This window comes from Topomyia yanbarensis, chromosome 1 (assembly GCF_030247195.1).
Source record: "Topomyia yanbarensis strain Yona2022 chromosome 1, ASM3024719v1, whole genome shotgun sequence".
Taxonomy (NCBI): domain Eukaryota; kingdom Metazoa; phylum Arthropoda; class Insecta; order Diptera; family Culicidae; genus Topomyia; species Topomyia yanbarensis.
In genome coordinates, this window is record NC_080670.1 from 172,259,693 (window position 1) to 172,279,654 (window position 19,962).

The window sequence follows — 19,962 nt, forward strand, 5'->3', positions numbered from 1 at the left end:
AAAAATTTCTTAAAGCAGCTAGAATTTTGAGTTGGTATTTGTTTATTTCTACACAGATACTTATTCGTAATCGCATTTCACATGACGTTTGGGGGACAAAACTATATTCTTAAAGGTAAATGCTCGTTGCTTTGATTTAGTCAGCCACAATAACAATTTTATGCTCGATACCATCGCTCGTATCCGACTCCCGCGATCGACCACCTCCATCCTCGTGTCGTTTCCGATGCATGGCTAACCCGTACCGGGTGTTCAGAGTTTTACCGCACAGATCGCAGGCAAAACTTTTGCCGTCGCGCTCGGTATGCTTGACCAGCATGTGTCGCTTCAGACCATCCTTCTGGCGGAAAGCGAACGAACAGTGTGGACAAACGAATGGTTTTTCGTTCGTGTGCCGCCGCATGTGGAATGTAAGCGATTTTTGCTGACTGAAGCTCTGCTCGCAAACCGTGCAAACGTACGGCCGGATGTTCTGATGGATGAGCATGTGTTGCTTCAGGGAACCGTTCTGAGTGAAGCCCTTAAACAAAAAAAAAAAAAAATAGTTCAGAGATTGTTCATGACACTATCGAACAAACATTTACCTTCGCACAGAGAAGACACACGTAAGGCTTGTGGCCATCGTGTGCCTGCAGGTGTCGGTTTAGATTGGTTTTGGTGGAAAAGAATTTCGCACACTGAGTACACTCGAATCGAACGTCAGACTTTTTGTTGGCGGTCGATCTCGTTTTGCTCACGTCCTGTTTTAATTCATATTTCGGTTCGTCTTCCTGTTGGACACTGTTAGGTGAATCACTGCCTCTGCTTTGAAAATCCACAGTGATTTCGTCGCCGACTTGAGAATTATCCTGATAGCGCTTCGGAATGCTAATGTAGACTACATGCTGAGACTCGTCTGTTTCCTCTGCTTCATCAGGTAATATCTGCTCTCTAGTGTCCATATCGTCATCCTCCTCCGCATTCTGATCCATCTGTTGGTCCGCGTAGTCAATTTCAAGAACTTCAAACATCTCATTTTTCGGTTGAATAATCGGTTTCTCCTGGATAACTGCCACAGCTCGAAACTTTTCCGGCTCCTGTTCTAGCTCCGGTTCCGACTCTGCTTCCGGTTGCGGTTCTGGTTCCTGTTCTACCTCAACACACATTTCAGCTTCCGCATCTTCCGACAGCACTTTCGTCGTTCCAAGGGCACTATTCGTAGGAACAGTGATCATGAATGGTTCCGTAGCCTCCGTAAGAGTCAGTTTTGGCTCTTTGTCATTCTGCTTCTCAATCGGAATGGTTTCATCGTCGTCAACATCCTCCGAAATCACCAACGTCATATGAAACTGACTGTTCACATTGGCAATAAATTTTCGCAGCTGCCGATCGGAACTTTCACTTTTCTTCTTGAAGTCAGCTGCGATTTTCATCCGTTCCAAACAGGCATCGCATATTTTGTCCGGAAGACCGTCATTCTCTACGACCTAAAATAATTATCGCGAAAGTTTAGCAAAAATTTGCGCGCTTCCCAATCTAGGACGGTTCGCATATTTTTAAATAGTTCAAGTACTGCCACTATCATCGTACTGTACTGTATTAGCTCTAGTTCCGCTTACCTGTAGACCAGTGCAGTAAGTGAACTTTTGGGCGTACGCTAGAATCGAATTGGCTGCTTCCGATTTGCAGCACACCCGGCAAACGTTGATATCAATTTTAATGCTCATACTAGTAGGCTGCTTTTGAGCACGCTCGCACTCGATTGTTTACAAAAGATTAAAAATTATTCAAAGTTTTAAATCGATGCGGACATCTTGTACTGCTTTTGTTTACTACGCTGGCGTTCGTTTCGTTTCGCATTGGATTGCTCGAGTGAGTAGTGTGCCAGATCTAGATAAGATTGTATTCGAGGCAATTAAATTAATCGCGTAAAAGTGGGTCGGTCGCATGCAAGTTGATGTTCAATAATTATGGTTGGATATTATGGTGAGAGAAAAGCCACAAGCCCATTGTCTCGAAATTGACCGACACGGATCCAATATTGAGCGCGTGTTAAGCGGTTGTTTGTTGAACGTCCCATTATTATGGGACAACATTCCGATTCCCGCAGTGCTTCCATTTATTCAAATTTTTAGACGTAAATACAGACCCACGCCACGACAAGACGTGACAATCGGTTTCATATTTTTCCTTCGTCGTTCGTCTTTGCGCACATTTACCCCTCTTAGATTTATTAGCGCATTTCCCCGAAAGTCCACGCGGTCTTTCTTAATCGAAAGGAACGGGTCCGCGCTTCATGAAACACCGCGCCTATAGCCATTCTGTCATATTGTTGCAAGTTTGCATAACGAAGGGCTGAATGAGTAAACAAGTTGTGCCAAAAGTCAGCCCTGCGTTGTGTAACGTTTCCCAGTCAAAAAGGGCAAGTTGCCGGCTAACGAGGGGCTATTTGCCAAATTTGTGCAGGTTGTGTATACCAGATGCAAGTGGTGTCAAATAACACTCGGAATACCAAGGGGGTAAAAAAATGGGAACGCTTACTTTGACCGGTCATATCTCAGCCGTTACATAATCGATTTTAAATCTGTCTTCACCAATAGAAAGATATGTCTTTTGTGAATACGTCAAATTAAAAAAAACAGAGGAATAGAGTTGTCTACCGTAAGTTACAGTAAAAAGAGTATAACAAAGTCAGTGAGAAAAAAAATGGGAACGCTTCTTTGACTTGCCATGTCTTAGCTGTTTGCTCACCAATTTTAATTCTTTCGTCACCACTGGATAGGTAAATCTTTTATAAAATCAGTGAACAAAGAATTATGGAAAACAAATTTGTATAACCAAAGTAATTGTAAAAACAGTAATTGAGAGTCAGTACAAACGAAATGAGTTTTTCTGTTCAAACAATCGTATCTCGACCGTTTGTCAACCAATTTCAATTTTTCTTACACCAATGCAATCCTTAGAGCTTCTAGACTTGTAATATATGCAATAAATAGTAGATTTTCAAAAATTGCTATACTTTTTCGAGTTTTTAGGAGATAGGATTTTTACAATGTACGTGGCATACGGTTGATTGAAATTCTTTGCGACTTGTTAGTTTTACGGTTTGAAAATTACCTGTTTACTCAATAGTTCTACATGTTATACATGGATATTATTATATCAAAATGTTTGCACAAACGTGGAGAAACACAATATTGTATGTAAGTTACTAAATAATGGAGTGTATTAGGACGATTCAGTAAATACGAAGAAGTTCAGAATTTTAAAATATTCGTCATATAACTTCAAATTTGAAGCGATGACCTATACATTTTAATACACCAATCGACTGTAATTGATGGCGGCTACAATTTCTGAAAAAACACATTTTTATATTTTCTCAAAAATTAGCCAAAAGTACGTAGAAGTACAGAAATTTCATTTAGTTGGCAAATAACGTCGAATTCAAAGTGATGGGCTATACCTTTTTGTATACCAATCGATTATAATTGATTTTGGTTACAATTTCTGGAAGAACAATTTTTATATTTTCTCAAAAAATAGACAAAAGTACGTAGAACTACAGTAATTTCATTTAGTTGACAAATAACTTCAAGTATTCAAAGCTATCACCTATGCAATTTATACACCAATCGATTGTAATTGATTTTGGCTACAATTTCTGAAAGAACAAATTTTTATATTTTCTCAAAAAATAGCCAAAAATACGTACAAATACAGAAATTTCATTTAGTGGGTAAATAACGTCGAATTCTAAGGAATGATTTATACTTTTTTATACACCAATCGATTGTAATTGATGGCGGCTACAATTTTTGAAAGAACGCATTTTTATATTTTCTCAAAAAATAGACAAAATACGTAGAAGTACGGAAATTTGATGTAGTTGGCAAATAAGGTCAAATTCGAAGTGATGGCCTACACTTTTATATATACCAATCGATTGTAATTGATTTCGACTACAATTGTTGCAAGATAAACTTTTCATATTTTCCCAAAAAAAATGACAAAAATACGTAGAAGTACAGAAATTTCGTCTGTTTGGCACATAACTGCAAATTTCCTTACTTCTACGTATTTTTGGCTAATTTTTGAGAAAATATAAACAATTGTTCTTTCAGAAATTGTAGCCGCCATTAATTACAGTAGCTTGGTGTATAAATAGTGTAGGTCATCCCTTTTTTAATTCTTCTATTTTTAATTTAATGACGTATTCACAAAATACATATCTTTCAATTGGTGAAGACAGATTTAAAATCGATTATGTAACGGCTGAGATATGACCGGTCAAAGTAAGCGTTCCCATTTTTTTAGACCCCCTTGGTAGTCTGTGTAACTTTTTACCCCCTTGGTATTCCGAGTATTAAATATACAAACAGCATCAAACTTGCAGCGAATTGCAAACGTTATTAAAATACTATTTTCCCCGTCGGAAACAATCTGTGTTGAATTGTTCCCGACCGGATTTCTGTGTGGAGAGTTTTAAAATCCCGTGATGTTTCCCGCGGTTGGGTTTACACTTCATGAAAACTATCATTTTTGTGTACACTCATTTCCTGTCACGGGATTTGAAATCCCGAGCTCCATTTAAAATACAGCGGGACCCAAATCCCGTGACACGTTTTCCGAACTGTAAACTAGCCTTTACAACCCAGTTAAGCTCAGCCGGAAATGAACCGGAATTCTGGCTGGATACAGTTCGTATTCCGGCTCCAGTGACACAACCGATTCTAGTTAGTGTCACTGGAACCGGAATACGAACTGGAATCAGCCAGAATTCACATTCATTTCCGACTGAACTTTACTCGGAAACAAAAAAAGCCCCATATTTTTGACTCGAATCAAAACTCTTCGAAATGACAGTTTACAACGATGAACTTGGGCCCATATTGTTGGCTCGAATTAAAACTCGTCGAAATGTCAATTGATGATAGGTTCATCCGGAGTGTTCATTTGTGTTTACATTTTGCTAGCGTTGCCAATTTTATTTTGTATTTCGCTACCGCTCAGTCGGACTTAAACTAGGGATAGCCCCTATGTTTGAGTAAGCCGGGCAAACGAGTGGATCACAGGTTCGCTTGCTTCAGACGGCGGGTCGGTGGCGATGGTGAAATTCTAATGATTTCACCACCTGGGCACCAGGTTGACGATATGAAATGAACTTTATTTACTTTCGACAAGTTTTGATTCGAGCCAACAACATCCAGCCGTTTGCCTCACGAAATACCTAACCTCAACCGACTTTTGCAGTGCAATTGTTTTTGTTTTCCTCACGAAATAATTCGGCACCGTTTCTTTTTTAACGGGAGTAGAAAGGTCAATAGGGGGGCTTGATGTTAATATGGGCCCTGTTAATTCGTCTAAATGTCAATTGACAGTATGTGCATTCGGAGTGTTCGTTTGTGTTTATATTTTGCTAGCGTTGCAAATTTCGATTCCACCACCCAATGTGGCTACACCACATCGTTTTTCACACGTGCTGCCTCTATATTTGAGTAAGCCGGACAAATGAATGAATCGCAGGTTTGCTTGCTTCCGACGGCAGATCGGTGGTTACCTCGCTTGGCGGATCCTCAGCGGCTTTGCGCCTTTTCGGTTCCTAAGCGACATCGTACTGGTACACCTTAAACGGAGGTTTCAGAAGGGTGGATGGTTACCCGGAAGTTTCCTTGAAAATAATCTGGTAAACAAAAATTTTCTGGCAACGCTGTAGCTCCCCGTTAGACTCTAACGATTTCGCCACCTGGGCGCCAGTTTGACGCTACAGAATGAACGTTGTTTACATTCGACGAATTTTGATTCGAGCTAACATCCAGCTGATGAACCTTGGGCCCATATTATTGGCTCGAATCAAAACTCGTCGAAATGTCAATTGACGATAGGTTCATCCGGAGTGTTAATTTGTGTTTACATTTTGCTAGCGTTGCCAATTTTATTTTGTGTCCACCACACATCCAGCCATGAACATTTCGACATTTCGATGAGTTTTGCTTCGAGCCAATAATTAGGTTCTTTGCCTTTTCTTGTCAGTTCGTGAAATCAGCTGACGCTAGGTCTCTGAAGGCGAAGTACGGAGCACTTTTCCGGGAGACTGTACATACAGATCGGTTAACTGAGCAGACGATTTTAGAAGGAATTCAACCTTCCTTTATCATGGATAAATCGAAAAGATTTTTTTGCTGACTATTGGTCCCTTCACCAAAAATTAATATTTCCGGAGGCTTAGAAATTTGAAACAGTACCGAATAAATCCATTTCCAAAAACCTGTTTGACTGTGAAATTAGTTGACGCTAGGTGTTTGAAGGCAACGGATGGAGAATTATTCAGTAGACCATATCAAAACCAATATACTAAGGAGACAATTTCTAGTAGCTGTGATCTGGTTGGAGCATTGTTGTTTACGGTGCATACTATTAGAGTTGAATTACCAGTCCAAATGCCGTCACGACATTCTTTTTACATAAGCGAGTAAAAACAAGATGCTTTTATAATCGACTGTTAAACATTGTCACACACTCTCCTTGACATTTGCTATTGGTTTTGCCATTTGGCAACGTTAGCATCCAGCCATACATCCATCGAGAAAGGATGAGCTCAGCATTATGACATTCTATCGGAAGCAAACAAATGATACAACTAACGACAAGTATTTTGTAAAGCGCCACGTTGTCTATATTCCCGCCCACAAAGTAGAGATCGATGGCCTAGGCACCGAATAGTCTTAAATTCTATTAAAAACCGCTTTCAACAAAATATACGGCTATGATCTTTTGGTTCAGTAAGGGTGCGACTTTGACATTATAATTAAATTTTGTCTTGGGGGAGCACCAAATATAACAGCTCGAGGAAGCGTTACAAACGTACGAATATTGCTTCTGATCATTGCAATTCTAGACCAAACAAGAAGTTTCTTGTGCTTCCAGGAACACCAAAAATGCAAAGTGACTTAACATTTCAACCAGAGATTTAACTTGAGTTTAGGTTGGTCACTGGCCACTTTGTGTTATTGAGGAACTCCTCCCGTTACCAGGGAGACTTTAATTCTCACGGTATGGCATGGAGTTGTCTTCTCCATTTATTATTTCGATTATAGAAGATTGAACTAAGATAACCTCTTTCATCGGGTTACAAAAAATCTATATAGAAAAATCATTAAACCTGTGAATCTAGGTGGAACTGACAACGCCAACAAAAAATCCTTTTCAAAGTTAACATACCACTCAGAAGAATGTAAGTAAAGTGCTACAACTTTTCCGTAAACGCACTACTAATTAGACGAATAAGGGTTCATCTGTCTGATTTCATTGTTCCATAAGCATTCATAATAACGGAAAAATGACTCCCGATTAATCATATTATCAGGGGTAAGAAGAGTGATTTAGTCTGCCGAACCCATACACGACATCATTTATCCAAACCCAAACTGTTGGCCAAAATAATTTCACCCCAACAGACCCCACGCATAGCCGATGAGCCACCCGAGGAAAAAAAATCATCCAATTGCCCCCAGCACTGACCTGGGCCTCCGAAAACTCGTCACGATCCCGGAGCTACCATTCCGTCATGTTTGCCATTTTGCGCCCGAACTGGTGGGCAGTCGATAAACGTCAACAGGGTATAAATCTCCCGGGACTGAACCTGTCAACGGGAATTTGCCGACAGGAAAATCTGACTCGCTAATCGTCAGACCGCATAGGTAGGTAGGTACCTACCTATCCGGCAGAGTCAGAGTCTGCCCTTACAGATATATAAATATAAGTACCTACCTATACGACCTGTGACCGCGCAAGACGACGCACGGCTCTTTGCACAAATGATGATGGGCGGCCCGCGGGAACAGACAGAAGAATCGTGACCATGGTCTGGTTCAGTCAAACCATACCCTGAAACTGAGTTTAGCCTGGAATCATTGGTTATGTCTAATTGAAAGATAAATGCCGCAATTTCTCGTCTTTTTCTGGTCCTCTGCCGACTGTTTTCTGTTTCTCATTTTACTTCTATTAATTATTTTTTTACTATTTATTTCAACAGATCATTTATATTTTTGTTTCGTCTCCTGACTGTTTTTTCTCGTGAGTTGGATGGCACTCCACTTTCGACTGTTTCTTCTTCTTTTCTCGTCATAGCGAAACAGATTTGCACGGCTTAAGAATTAAAAGTTTAAGAAACGGAAACAAGCCGCCAGCGTCATCGGGGTGGAAAGGGGACGCTCGTTATAATTGAAATTACCTACATTTAGCTCAATTAGTAAGTAGGTGGGGAAAGAGCAGATAGTCGTGGTCAACTTTTCAACCTTTCTGCTCTCGTGTTGCGGATATACCTACGGATGCACTCCGTTGGAAGGCACTCCTCTTGCTGCATCATAAAACCATAAATCTTGGAGATATTCCACGGCGTGTCTTTTTTTCCAGCCAGCAATAAGATCTTTTATTTTCTCAACAAGTCGAAGAGTCAGAAGACGACCCGCAGCATTGCTCTCTGTGCTTGTAAAGAAAGTACCGGGGAAACGTAAAACTATGACGAAAATTTTAATTGAAGTTCGTGAGATTTGTTGGCGTAAGTTTTAATTGAATATTGTTTGCCTTTCACTGTTCTGTCGTTTGCGAGGGGGATTCAGCGAATGACGCTGATTGATTAAATACCTTTCCAGGCGGGTTACGTCAGCAGACGCAGAATGCTATTTGTTATGGATAAGGAGCTGAGCGAGATATAAGATGAACGATTGATATTTTATGTTTAACGATGATTAAACTTTTTGTTTGTTTTAGAACCTTCGGTTGAAAATGAGAGCAGAATGGTAGCTGACACGAAAAATTTGCTACAAATGTTATAGAGCTACGGGAATCTCAAGGGTGTTTTATATGCTTCCTATTAAAATAATAGCAATAACCAGTAATCATCATTTTTGCATGGAATGATATATTACCAATTCCTTGCTGTTATTCAGCATTTATTTTCATTCTCGAAATAATCCAGTGTTTCGTAAAGTTGCTGACATCGACTGGTCGGACGCACCTTAACCTCAAAATAAAACAAGATCTCGAAGCTGCTCTTTTCGACCATGAGTCAGCTCGAAACTATTTTTTTAAATATACATTAATTCACATCCCTAAAATTTTAGGAAGTCTTTTACTTGCCTTAAAGGTTTTTCTTCCAAATCCTATCTCTTTCTTTTCAGGCTATTTTTCGCTAGTGCCTTCCAAATTCTACGATGATAACATTTATTTTGCTTTTAAATGCATTTTCCCCACCTTCCATCAATCCGACATACTTCAATTTTGTTTTCTCCATCGCACTATTAACTAATTGTTACAGGTTAAATTTCAATCAGCTTACCAAAACACGAATCCCACAATTCACTCAAAATCTATTTTCTTTTCGTACAATCTGGTACGCTCTTAATATTTACGTTTTTTGTTTAAAATGTTTCATCACACGGTAAAAAAAACTTTACCCATTTTATGTATTCAAAATGCCCATTTTCGAAAGTTATTCGAGCTGTCAAAAATGGGTATTTTTTGTTTCTAACAATGAGTACTTTTTGTCCATTTCACAACTACTTGATGAGGTAATGTCAATAGGAATATTGTGGTTATCACTGGAAATTAGCAAAAATAGCGAAAAAACAAGATAGCGACAAGATTGCGAAACCGCTATTTTTAAGATTTAACCTTTTCAATTCCGCAAGGCTACAAAAATGTAATTGAATTGATTTTATATGAAGTGTTCGAGCGATTATTGGTCTTGAACCAAGCAAAAACTTAGGAGGATGCAAAGGAATCGAGTTCGGAATCAAAAAGGCACACTAAACAATTCATTAAATTGGTACCAAAAATAGTAACAAATATAATTTCCGATTTTCGCTGAACAGGTAGTTACAGAAAACAGACATCCATGATCGAACAAAAATATTTAAAAAACGTGTGTAAACATTTGAATTAATATACGATAAACACTAGGGCTGCCACACCAACCTATTCCAATTAACCGTCAAATCCATTCCGGAACGGGTTCGAAATCCTGAATGGATTCAGTATGGAATCTTGCTCAAAGAAAACAACCGATTCTGACTCTATCGGTTGATGCATTTGAGCTGGAATTCATGCTGGAAGTCCGAATCGGTTCCGGACTTGTTTGACTGGGTAGAGGAATAGCCGCTGTCAATTCTGTCGCACTCAGCCAGAAAAAAACATGACGACAGTAGCGCACCTGGTTTAGATATCCAAACTACCTTCGAAACCGTTAGAGATTTTACACACATTGAATGCTGAAGATGGACATCTGTTCTCTGTGGAAGTTTGTTGCAAATGTGGCGAAAATTAAACAGACTTACACAGGAGAACCGGTCAGGCGAATCTGCCTTGCATAACTGGCAGGAGTATAGCTGAATTCTGGCAGTGCCATTTTGATAATTTTGACAGCTGCCGGAATACTGACGGATTTCTGCTGGCTGCCCGATTTTCTTCCAAGCGGGCGTTTATGGCTCGAATTTTTGTTTTTCGATGTTGTGTTGTCTGATTATGTTCCAGATTATATTCGTATTTTGCATTCCGTGAGGTATTTGGTTATCATTTTATATTCTTTTTCGATGCTATTCTTGAGTATATCGTTTAGTGGTTTCCAGTTAATTAGTATGTCGTATTTTGTTCTTATGGTGTTATATTTCGCACAGTGAAACAGGATGTGTTCGATGTCCTCTTTCGTGTAGCAGGTTTCACAATTTTCAGTATCAGTCCATTTCCATGTGTACTTACGATCTTTTGTTAGACAATGCCTGTTCTGATTCTTGATGTTTGTTTGTTGTTGTTTTCTCGTGCGTGTTAAGATTCATGTTGCTACACCAAACGCTGGTTTCCGGTTCATTATTTAGTTGGAATCGATATTTTCCTTTTTCGTGTGACATTTCTTGATGCAGCTGTGTTCACTTAGCCCACATCGCTTTTTGGGCCAACCGTAGTGTCCCCCCCAGTGTTAGACTTACGAACATGTCTTGTGTTTGTTTCGTTGCCTGAACTGCTGCTCGGTCTGCTCATTTCCTCCTACGTCTATGTGGCTTGATATCCATTGGATTTTAATTATACGATCTTGTAGATGGTTTCTCATTTTGTTTATATCCAAGATTGGAAACTTGTCGTTAGCTTTTTCTTGGTTGAGGATGCCTTCACACGCGCTTTTCGAATCCGTTATGATTACCACTTCGCCTAGCTGTTCGTCTTGTACGTATTTTAGCGCTTCTCGGATAGCTAGTAAATCTGCATTCGTTATACTGTAGTTGTCGTTGAGTTTTCGGTACACTGTGGTGTTTTTTTTCCATGTCAATAAATGCAATTGCTGTTCCACTAGCAGTTTTTGAAGCGTCCGTGTAGATTTTGTAGTAGTTATTATATTTTGTTTGTAGCATTTCGAGAACTTGTGTTCGTAATGTTTGTTTGTTTGAGTCCGCCTTTTTGTGTTTTATTTGTTCCACTTCGGTGCAAACATCTTGCTGTTTCAGTGTCCATTCGCTGATTTCTTGTTTGCTGTCTAAATTTCTGCTTTTAATCTGGTCTAAGTCGTCATTATGAAGATTCTTCGTTTCCGTGAGATAGCTGCCATTTACGTTGAATTGCTTGTTGGGGTCTTGGTAGTACTTTATTCTTATGGCCTCCCTTAACGCCAACCATTCTGCCCTTAGCGTCATCGTTGTTCTTCCGCTTTCCGCCAATAATGTATTTACCGGTGTCGATTTGATGTATCTCATTGCTGATCTGATATATGCATTTAGCGTGGTTTCGAGTTTGTTCAAGTTAGTTTTTGCAGCTTTCCCGTATTTGAGTTTGGATCTTATCAGGGCATCACCAATTTTTGGGATTGTCTCTGGGTTTGCTGGACTTCTTTTGGTGGCTATCATTTTGACTACGTTCAGGCGTTTTTCCTATACATATTGGATGTGCCTTCTGTGTCGCAATGATCTGTCTACTACATATCCTAGAAATTTGTGTACATTTACTAGCTCGATGTCTTCAGTTCCAATTTTTATCCTTATTTTTGCATCCGGTTTTTTTTTCCAAAGTTAATCGCAGCACATTTTGATGGGTTTAGTTCGAGGTTTAAGTTGTCCAGCTCTGTTTTCAATCGCTTCATAAAGTTGTTCGCCTTGGATACCACTTCAGTTTCGTCTCCTGTGATGATCGCTGCAAACTCGTCTGCGAACTGCGGTAAGTATATGCCATCGTCGTTGAGTTTGCGGATGTCATTCGTGTACAGGTTGAAGAGCACTGGGAATGGCGGACATCCTTGCGGTAGTCCTTGGCTGGTTATGATGCGTTCTTGACCGTTTGTCGTGTTAACGATTATTTCTCGCCGTCTTAGGTATTCGTATATCCATCAAACTATATCTCCTGGGAACTTGTTTGCGATTAGTAGCTGGATGAGTTCTGAAGTGTTCACCTTGTCAAAGGCTTTGCTTAGGTTCACGATGCATCCCTTTTGTTTTCTTGTTTTGCTTTTAGGACTGCATTGACTATAAAGTTTACACATCCAATCGTAAAGTGGTTTTTTCCGGAATCCGAATGATAGTTCTGGTAGCAGTTTATTTGCTTCTGCGTATTCGTAGATTCTTTCCTTTATTACTCCGTCGATACTTTTAAGGAAGACATTCAATAGAGCTATTCCTCTGTTTCGTTGTATTCCTGTAAGACCGTTCGCTTTCTGAATAAGGATCAGCTTCACCTCTTGCCATTTTTTCGGTATTCTCTTAGTTCACCATACGGTGTTTTACTTTTCGTAGATCTCTATCAGTATTTCTCGTTTCAGGTTCTTCAGCATCTTCAACATTTATAACATTTTCCTGTCGTCTGTCGACCTATTCCAAGAATTCCGATAGCTTGTTTTCTACATCTTTTGATAGATTCGTGTCCGGTGGCGCGTATACCGAGAACACTAACATTGGGAATTGCATGTTTGTTGCTTTAACTCCAATCACTTCCAACGGCTGGAGTGGGCCGATTATAATTTCCTCGTATTCGATGTTGCTCTCAGAAGTATTCCTACTCCTCCATATCCTTCTACTCGACACTTGCTTACAAAATTGTATCCTTTAAGCAGCAGCAGAGTTTTTGGTTTGACAGTTGGAAAGATCTCGGCGGGAATTTTTTCCTGATCAAATCCCGTGCGAAATCCCGTGACCCATTTCCCAAACTGTGAACTAACCTTAACGGCGGATACCAAAAGCGTTTTTTACGTTTAAAGGTACGCCCAGAATGAAGCCAAATCTACCAATCAAACATGTCAGATGGCTACCTATCGTGCAAACAGACATTCTTCCTAGGGGCAGATCACTCGAAGAATGTATAACAAATTTGCATCAAATTAGAAAAAATGCATTTAATTTCCATTTTTGCATCAGCTTTGCACTCCCTCGCAGAACAGTTTGTTTAACAAACGTACTACGCTGATCCACTTTGTTCGACGTTTTGTTAAATGTAGGGCTAGTTTTGCTGTAGGGTTTTGACGTCTTACATGCAACGCAAACAACATTGCACGCAACGCAAAAACATTGCACGCAACGCAAAATACATTATGAATTTCTATTTTGATGGAAATAAATGCATTTAATTTCGCTGATTTTTAAAAATGCATCACAAGTGATCTGCCCCTAGCATTCTTCTTTCGGAGAACATGCAAGAAAAATATTAGTTTTGCTAAAAATAATATTGCGGCAAAATATGTCAATCGACTAAACGAGACACATTATTCAGTTTATTATACTTCTTTGTAACAATGTACAACAAATTACAAAATCCCGTAGGTTGCGGTTGGACCTCGCCAAGGGTGCCAACCCTAGGGGATGAAATCTTGAACTACTTTAGAAAATAATAAGTCATGAAATAAGTCAAATTCAGATTGCCACTTCCAGATATACTAAATTATTGTTCGAAAAGCGCACTGAAAACGAAAGTCAATGTAAACTACATAGGGGTTCAAAACTACGACTCCACAGAAGGCGCCAAGAGACCACGCACGGTCCTGTCAGCCCCATTCAGATTTATTCACAATAAATGGTATTGTTCTCGAATATGAAGTGGATGCAAAATAAATAATGAACGTGTTTGAGTTGCGCGACACGAAAATTTGAAAGGCAAAGACTTTAAATAAGAAAAATTGCGAAAATTATTGCAAATTTTATCGCTAGTTTTCACAATTTCCTAAAAACATAATTGGGTCTATACATTCAAGGTCAGTAATAGCACGTACAAGTTATACCAAAGATGGAGTGAGTTCAATCGGTTATTATTGAGAAGCCAGGAGGTGAGCAGGCAAAGCGTAGTTGGTAAATCGATCGCCGTGTACGCAGCTCAACTGAGATTCAACTTTGTGCATGACTGGGTGGGCTCAGGTTGGACACTGTGTAGAAAATCTCTAACTCTATGTGCGGGTCAAACCCTCATGCCTCTAATTGACATGTTGAGCCACTTGAGATTTTTGGTATTCTGGGAAACACTGGAAACCCCTGCAGCATCCAATTCTTTGTCAGACATGTCTGACCACTCGTTAAGGCTACATTGAATTTCATTGACGGATTTCATGTAACCACGAATGACCTTCTCGAACTCGGAATTTTGTTTTGGTTTTTTGAATTTTTGAACTATAAATGGAACGCTCCAAGAAAGTGCAGCCACCAACATATCCTGAATGTTTGCTTCAGGAGATACCTATCACGATTAGATATTATTAGATCAATAAAGCAATTGTTTTGTAATTGTAAACTAACTTTTCGTGATCTATATAGCCAGTTCATCTTGTGCCTACACCCTTAAAAACATGAAAATTACATGCAACTTTCGATGTAAATTTTTTACGTTTTAACGACATTCAATTAGCTAGAGATTACTAGGTAGGGAAAGTTATGAAACTTAGAGCCATAGTACTCAAGTGAGAGCAAGGATGTGAAGTAAACAGATGGGAAAACTAGAAGTGGCAGGGTCATTAGAACAGGCTTAATATCGTACGGGCTTAATTTTTGCCTTCTGTTAATGAGGGTCGAGCTTAGGCAGAATAACTACGAATCCCCCGAGTTCACTAACATGTGTCCTGATAAAGGTAGACGTATCTATCTTTACCGTGACAACCGGCAATTTCGATGTATAGTTTGTAGTATTTTTGCAGCGGCTCCTGATTGGGCGCCTGATTTGATGAAAAACTGGCAGTGTTCAGGATATTAAAACCCCTATAACTTCGGCCACAGCTGCGTGCGTTGAACAAATTTGATTACGTTTTGATTGCTGGAGTTTTTTGCAACTTTCGATCCATAGAATTTTAACTTTTTGCTGCCGCTTCTGATTTGGAGCCTGATTTGATGAAAACCGGTAATGTTCCGGATCATCAAAACCCCATATCTCCGGTCACAATTGCGTGCGGTGGACAAATTTGATTGCATCTTGATCGCTGGAGTTTTCCGCAACTTCGAGGGTTTAATTCTTTGAGGTTTTTCAGTGGCTTCTCAATTAGGCCTTTGATTTGATGAAAACCGGTAATGTTCCGGATCTTCAAAACCCCATATCTCCGGGCACAAGTACGTACGGTGAACAAATTTTATTGCATTTTGATTCCTAAAAAAATCCGCAACTGGTGTATATATTGTCATACTTTTTCAGCGGCTTCCAATTAATTGCCTTTTTGGTCGGATTTCTTCCACTGTGCCCTGGTTTGAGCTCGAATTTCTTAATTCTGAGGTTAAGCAAACGCTACACCGGGACATTGCCATGCAAAATTTTCGCCCACTGGAACAAGCGGTCCTTGAAACAGCAAACTCCGTTCTTCAGTTGATCTATGCCAACCAAACTCGAATAGGTGACGACGCCGTCGATCTCAACTTTGTGGGCGGGAAGCGTTAGTCCATTATAAGATACTTGTCGGCAGTAATGTCTTGCTTGCTTGAGATAGCATAGTACGATACTGAGTTTATCTTCGAACTCTTTAGAATACTTAGCAGATTATCTTTGATCCGAGAGAAGTTCACATATAGTCCGACTGAGTTCAACATGTATGATTTGCAACAGGTAGTCGGCGTATTCGATGGCGAATTTTGTACGACATCCATTTTACCATCAGCTAGGTCTTTTTCAGGCACTAAGCACATTTATGCATGGAGCTATAGCTCGACGCAAAATGAAAACGTTTAGAGCTCAAAGGAAGAGATAGAAATTACGGGGGCTATGAAAAATTGAAAGACGAGTCAGGGGATAGTAAAGCAAAAATGTGGTCACCTATCCTTTCCCAATATATGACTGAATGGCAATCCGTTGCCTTCAAACACCTAGCGTCAATTAATATCACGAATCTACAGCTCAAGATCGGTGGCTGGAATTTACATAAAGTTGGTAACAGTCGAAGAATTTTTGCGACATTGGCTTTTTCGGTGTTTGTTACAAGTTTCCAACCATCGGAAGTAGATATAACGGTTTGTGAAGGAATAAATAAAAGAGAAAATGCTCCATCCGTTTAGTGTTCTGCTGTTAATTCATATTGATGGCTTTGCACGAAATACGGTGAGAAATTTCTATTTTCCGCGTGGTTTTCCAAAGATTGTCTGAGAATTATTTTCTGCATTTTATTTATAAATATCATATATACTTCGAAATTGAATGAAAATTGGATAAAATTTCTCCGGCTGATGTGTTACTTCTGCTCAATTCTGCATCGGTTTATTTCGTCCTCTATGCATATTGTATGAGAAAATAATAGGTCTGCAAGTGGTGCATTTCTCAATGGTTTATAACCAAAACTGCTAAACTGTAAACATTTTTTATTCAATAAACACCATGAATCCGTAAGTGTGAATTATGAACTTTTTGCAGATAATCAAAAAAAAATTTTGGCTTCAAATTTAGATGATTAACAAAAAAATTGTTTAACTATGTCAAAGCATGTAAGGCAAGAAGAAATGTCTTCATTTACTGGCCCTAGTAGGGCCCTCATCCTCTCGAATGTATTTTCAGCGATTACCGTCCTATTCATTATTGCATTACAGCATGCATAAATTATCGTGCTTTCTATATAATGGGACAAACTTGATTAAGCTACAGAAAAACCAACTCAAATCAACCACTCTCACCCGCAATGAGCCTCGTCATCACAGAGCGTGATTCATTAGTCTTGCCAGATAAAATATATGCAGAATCAATTCGCTACTGTTATCAGCAAACGGCGAGCAATAACTTTTGTCCGCATCGAGCCAACGTTTTTCCCTTCCCATAACTAAATTTCTAACAGATTCTGCTCGTAATCATCCATCCAACCCTGCCTTTACTTAGCTGTTTTCATATCGCATCCCCTCACAAAAAAAAATTCCGCTTCGAGCAAGGAGCGACGTAACTGCACATTTAAAGAAACTAAATAAATTTAACATTCGCCATTCATTTGCATTATGGAATATATTTGTGCAGTGCCCGATTGGCGATAGGACTGGTAAAAATTCGTCCTGGTTGGGGTTCGAACGCACAATAACTGACTCGATGACAAGCGTACGCTCTATTGCTATGTTCGAAAAATTTTCATCCAATCTACAGTAACGCCCTTTTCTCAACATAAACCCACATAGAACAGCGTATTTCAATCTAACCACACTATAAGTACCTTTACCGATAGTAGATATGACGGTCCCATGCAATTCACATACGTACAAATATATTGGGAATTCATATCAGCTCAATCAGGTTGAGAAATCTTTTGCTTCGATGTCACATTTGGCGGTCTCGCTTCGACATATAGACGTCGATGGAACTCCCCAGTTTAGTTCACCATGGTGAACATGCACCTAAGGTACAGATTGTTGGAACAGGGTGCACGCGGCTATAATGCAAAAGGAAGGAAACGATAAAAATAAATTTCGAGTGCAACGACGATGACGACGACGGCTAACGTGGTGAATGAAGGGAGTCCATCCTGCTCCAGTCTTCTATTCGACGGCACACGACGACATGAAGGCTTCCCATTTCGAACGAGTTGGTTTTGGCTTTTTGCCTCGATTGGCTTAACATATAATGATGCTTATTTTCGTTCTGTTGCTGATTTGACAAATTTCAATTTTCAAAACTCGATATATTTTATTTCGGTAATCCTCTTAGGTCGAATTCGTAGATTTGTTTGGCTTTTCTTTGATTAATCACTTGTTTTGAATGCTACAACGGTTCGAAACACTGTATGACTTCAACTTGAACGTGGGAAACGTGGTTGGTCAGATTTTGGAACAAAATTGGGTATTTTTTTTTATGAAAGCAGCGACCCAAATGGTTGGTTGGAAAATTGTTTTACCCATTGTCAAACTCTGTATCAAGAGATAGGGATGTCAGTAGACTGGTGACGCATTTTGTTTGGCACTTTCTCCTCGCTTGAAAATTATGCAATTTTTGCTTGAAGCGAAACTGAGTCAAGCCCTAGCATCAATTCCTGTCAAAATGTATGAACTAAACTCGGTTACAACCTGACCCAGTTTCTGGGTCAAGCCAGAACGGCATTAGTGAACAGTAATTTATTAAAGCATCCATTCCTGTACCTACCAACCAAAAGAGATCACGCCTAAACCCAAAATGTGCACATTTGCTCGAGTCCATCAACAACCGACCGAAAAGTTGTTCATTGCAATTTTTCTCAAAAACTGAAGGATGAGCCAGTTTGTTTGGTCAAGCTTTGTTGTTCTGTGCGGACCGCAGCCGTTGTTGATTTTCGGACTCATGTTGAAAGCCGCCTGTACGCGGAACAAAGCGTACGTAGCCCTTCTCCTAAAACGGCTGGTTCGGCGGGTGGTGGATAGAGCATAAGCTCTTTTCTGTGGTTCAACGGAACCCGGTAGGATGAGCTGTGCGTGTGTTAGAAGAATATCCGTTTGGTAGTTGGTTGCAAACTGGAGGCGTTTGATGCTGCGAGATGAGCAAAATATCAAACAATGGGTGTTATCGTTGTTTGAGAAGGAATCACAGTTGTAAGCGCGTTCAAACAGATTCCGTGTTGATGCAACGCATTATCCGGTCGGGGGAAATTGTTCCACGTTAACTTTTTTGAAAGATACACAGTCTGAAAAAGTTTAATCGAGGCAAGTGGAATTGTTCAGTTGGGTCACACGTGCAGGCGGTTTTGATTAGAAGCGCGATTATAAGCGCTTGGTATGAATCGTCTAAGAGAAGAATTTAAATGCATTTTCTTTCTATCAAAACAGAAATTTTGAATGTATTTTGCGTTGTGTGTAAGACGTCAAAGTCCCTTAATAAGCGAATGTCGTTTTTGATTTATGCAGAAACTAACTCAGTTTCGGACCTAACTTTCAAACCGTTTGTTTGAAGCCAGTTTCGAACCTAGGTTATGCGCCACTGAATTGAAACCCGAATTGGGTTCCAACCTGAAATATATTTCGGGTTCGCTCACACCACCGCTGTTTTGCGAGAACCCAACTCAGTTCCATTAAAAACGTTTGTTTGAAGCAACTAACCTGGGTTAGTGTCTAGGTTCTTAATCGAAAACGACATTACTCTATGTCCAATATATCCAGTTCTTCACTTGTTTTCACTATTTAATACTTTACGGTGACAAATGAACTGAGTGTTTATTTTTGACAGTTCGCCCGTACTGTTTACATGGACTTACAAAAATTCTTTACGATTTACTTCAAGCGAATCTAGTCGTCCACAAATTTTTCTAAGTCCATGTAAACAGTACAAGCGAACTGTCAAGAAAAGTGAGGTTAACTGTTTCAGTAAAGAACCTAATTGTTGTAACCAGGAGGGTGTCACTCCTGTCATTCGCTATGGAGATATACGGACTTTGACAGTAGTCAAAATATGATGGGCCTAGCTGCATCTAGGCCCACGTCGCCCGTGCAATAGCATTGGGTTGTTTTGATTTTAACAAAGGCAGATGTTGGCTAGGACAAAATGGCTGCCTAGCAGGGGGCTGGTTGTAACTCGTCAGGGTAACAATAGGTTTGTTCCAGAGTGTATGTAAGG

At 39.7% G+C, this 19,962-nt stretch overlaps 1 protein-coding gene across 1 annotated transcript; it reads right to left on the reverse strand.

Moving 5' to 3' along the window:
- Nucleotides 1-24: 24 nt before the first annotated feature.
- On the reverse strand, nt 25-1,825 carry LOC131681612 (zinc finger protein 69 homolog). Its single transcript, XM_058962511.1, has 3 exons — nt 1,599-1,825; nt 585-1,466; nt 25-520 (listed from the first exon to the last, which is right to left on the reverse strand). The coding sequence occupies exons 1-3, from the start codon at nt 1,704-1,706 to the stop codon at nt 137-139; spliced, it is 1,374 nt and encodes a 457-aa protein (XP_058818494.1). The 5' UTR covers nt 1,707-1,825; the 3' UTR covers nt 25-136.
- Between the last annotated feature and the right edge of the window lie 18,137 nt (nt 1,826-19,962).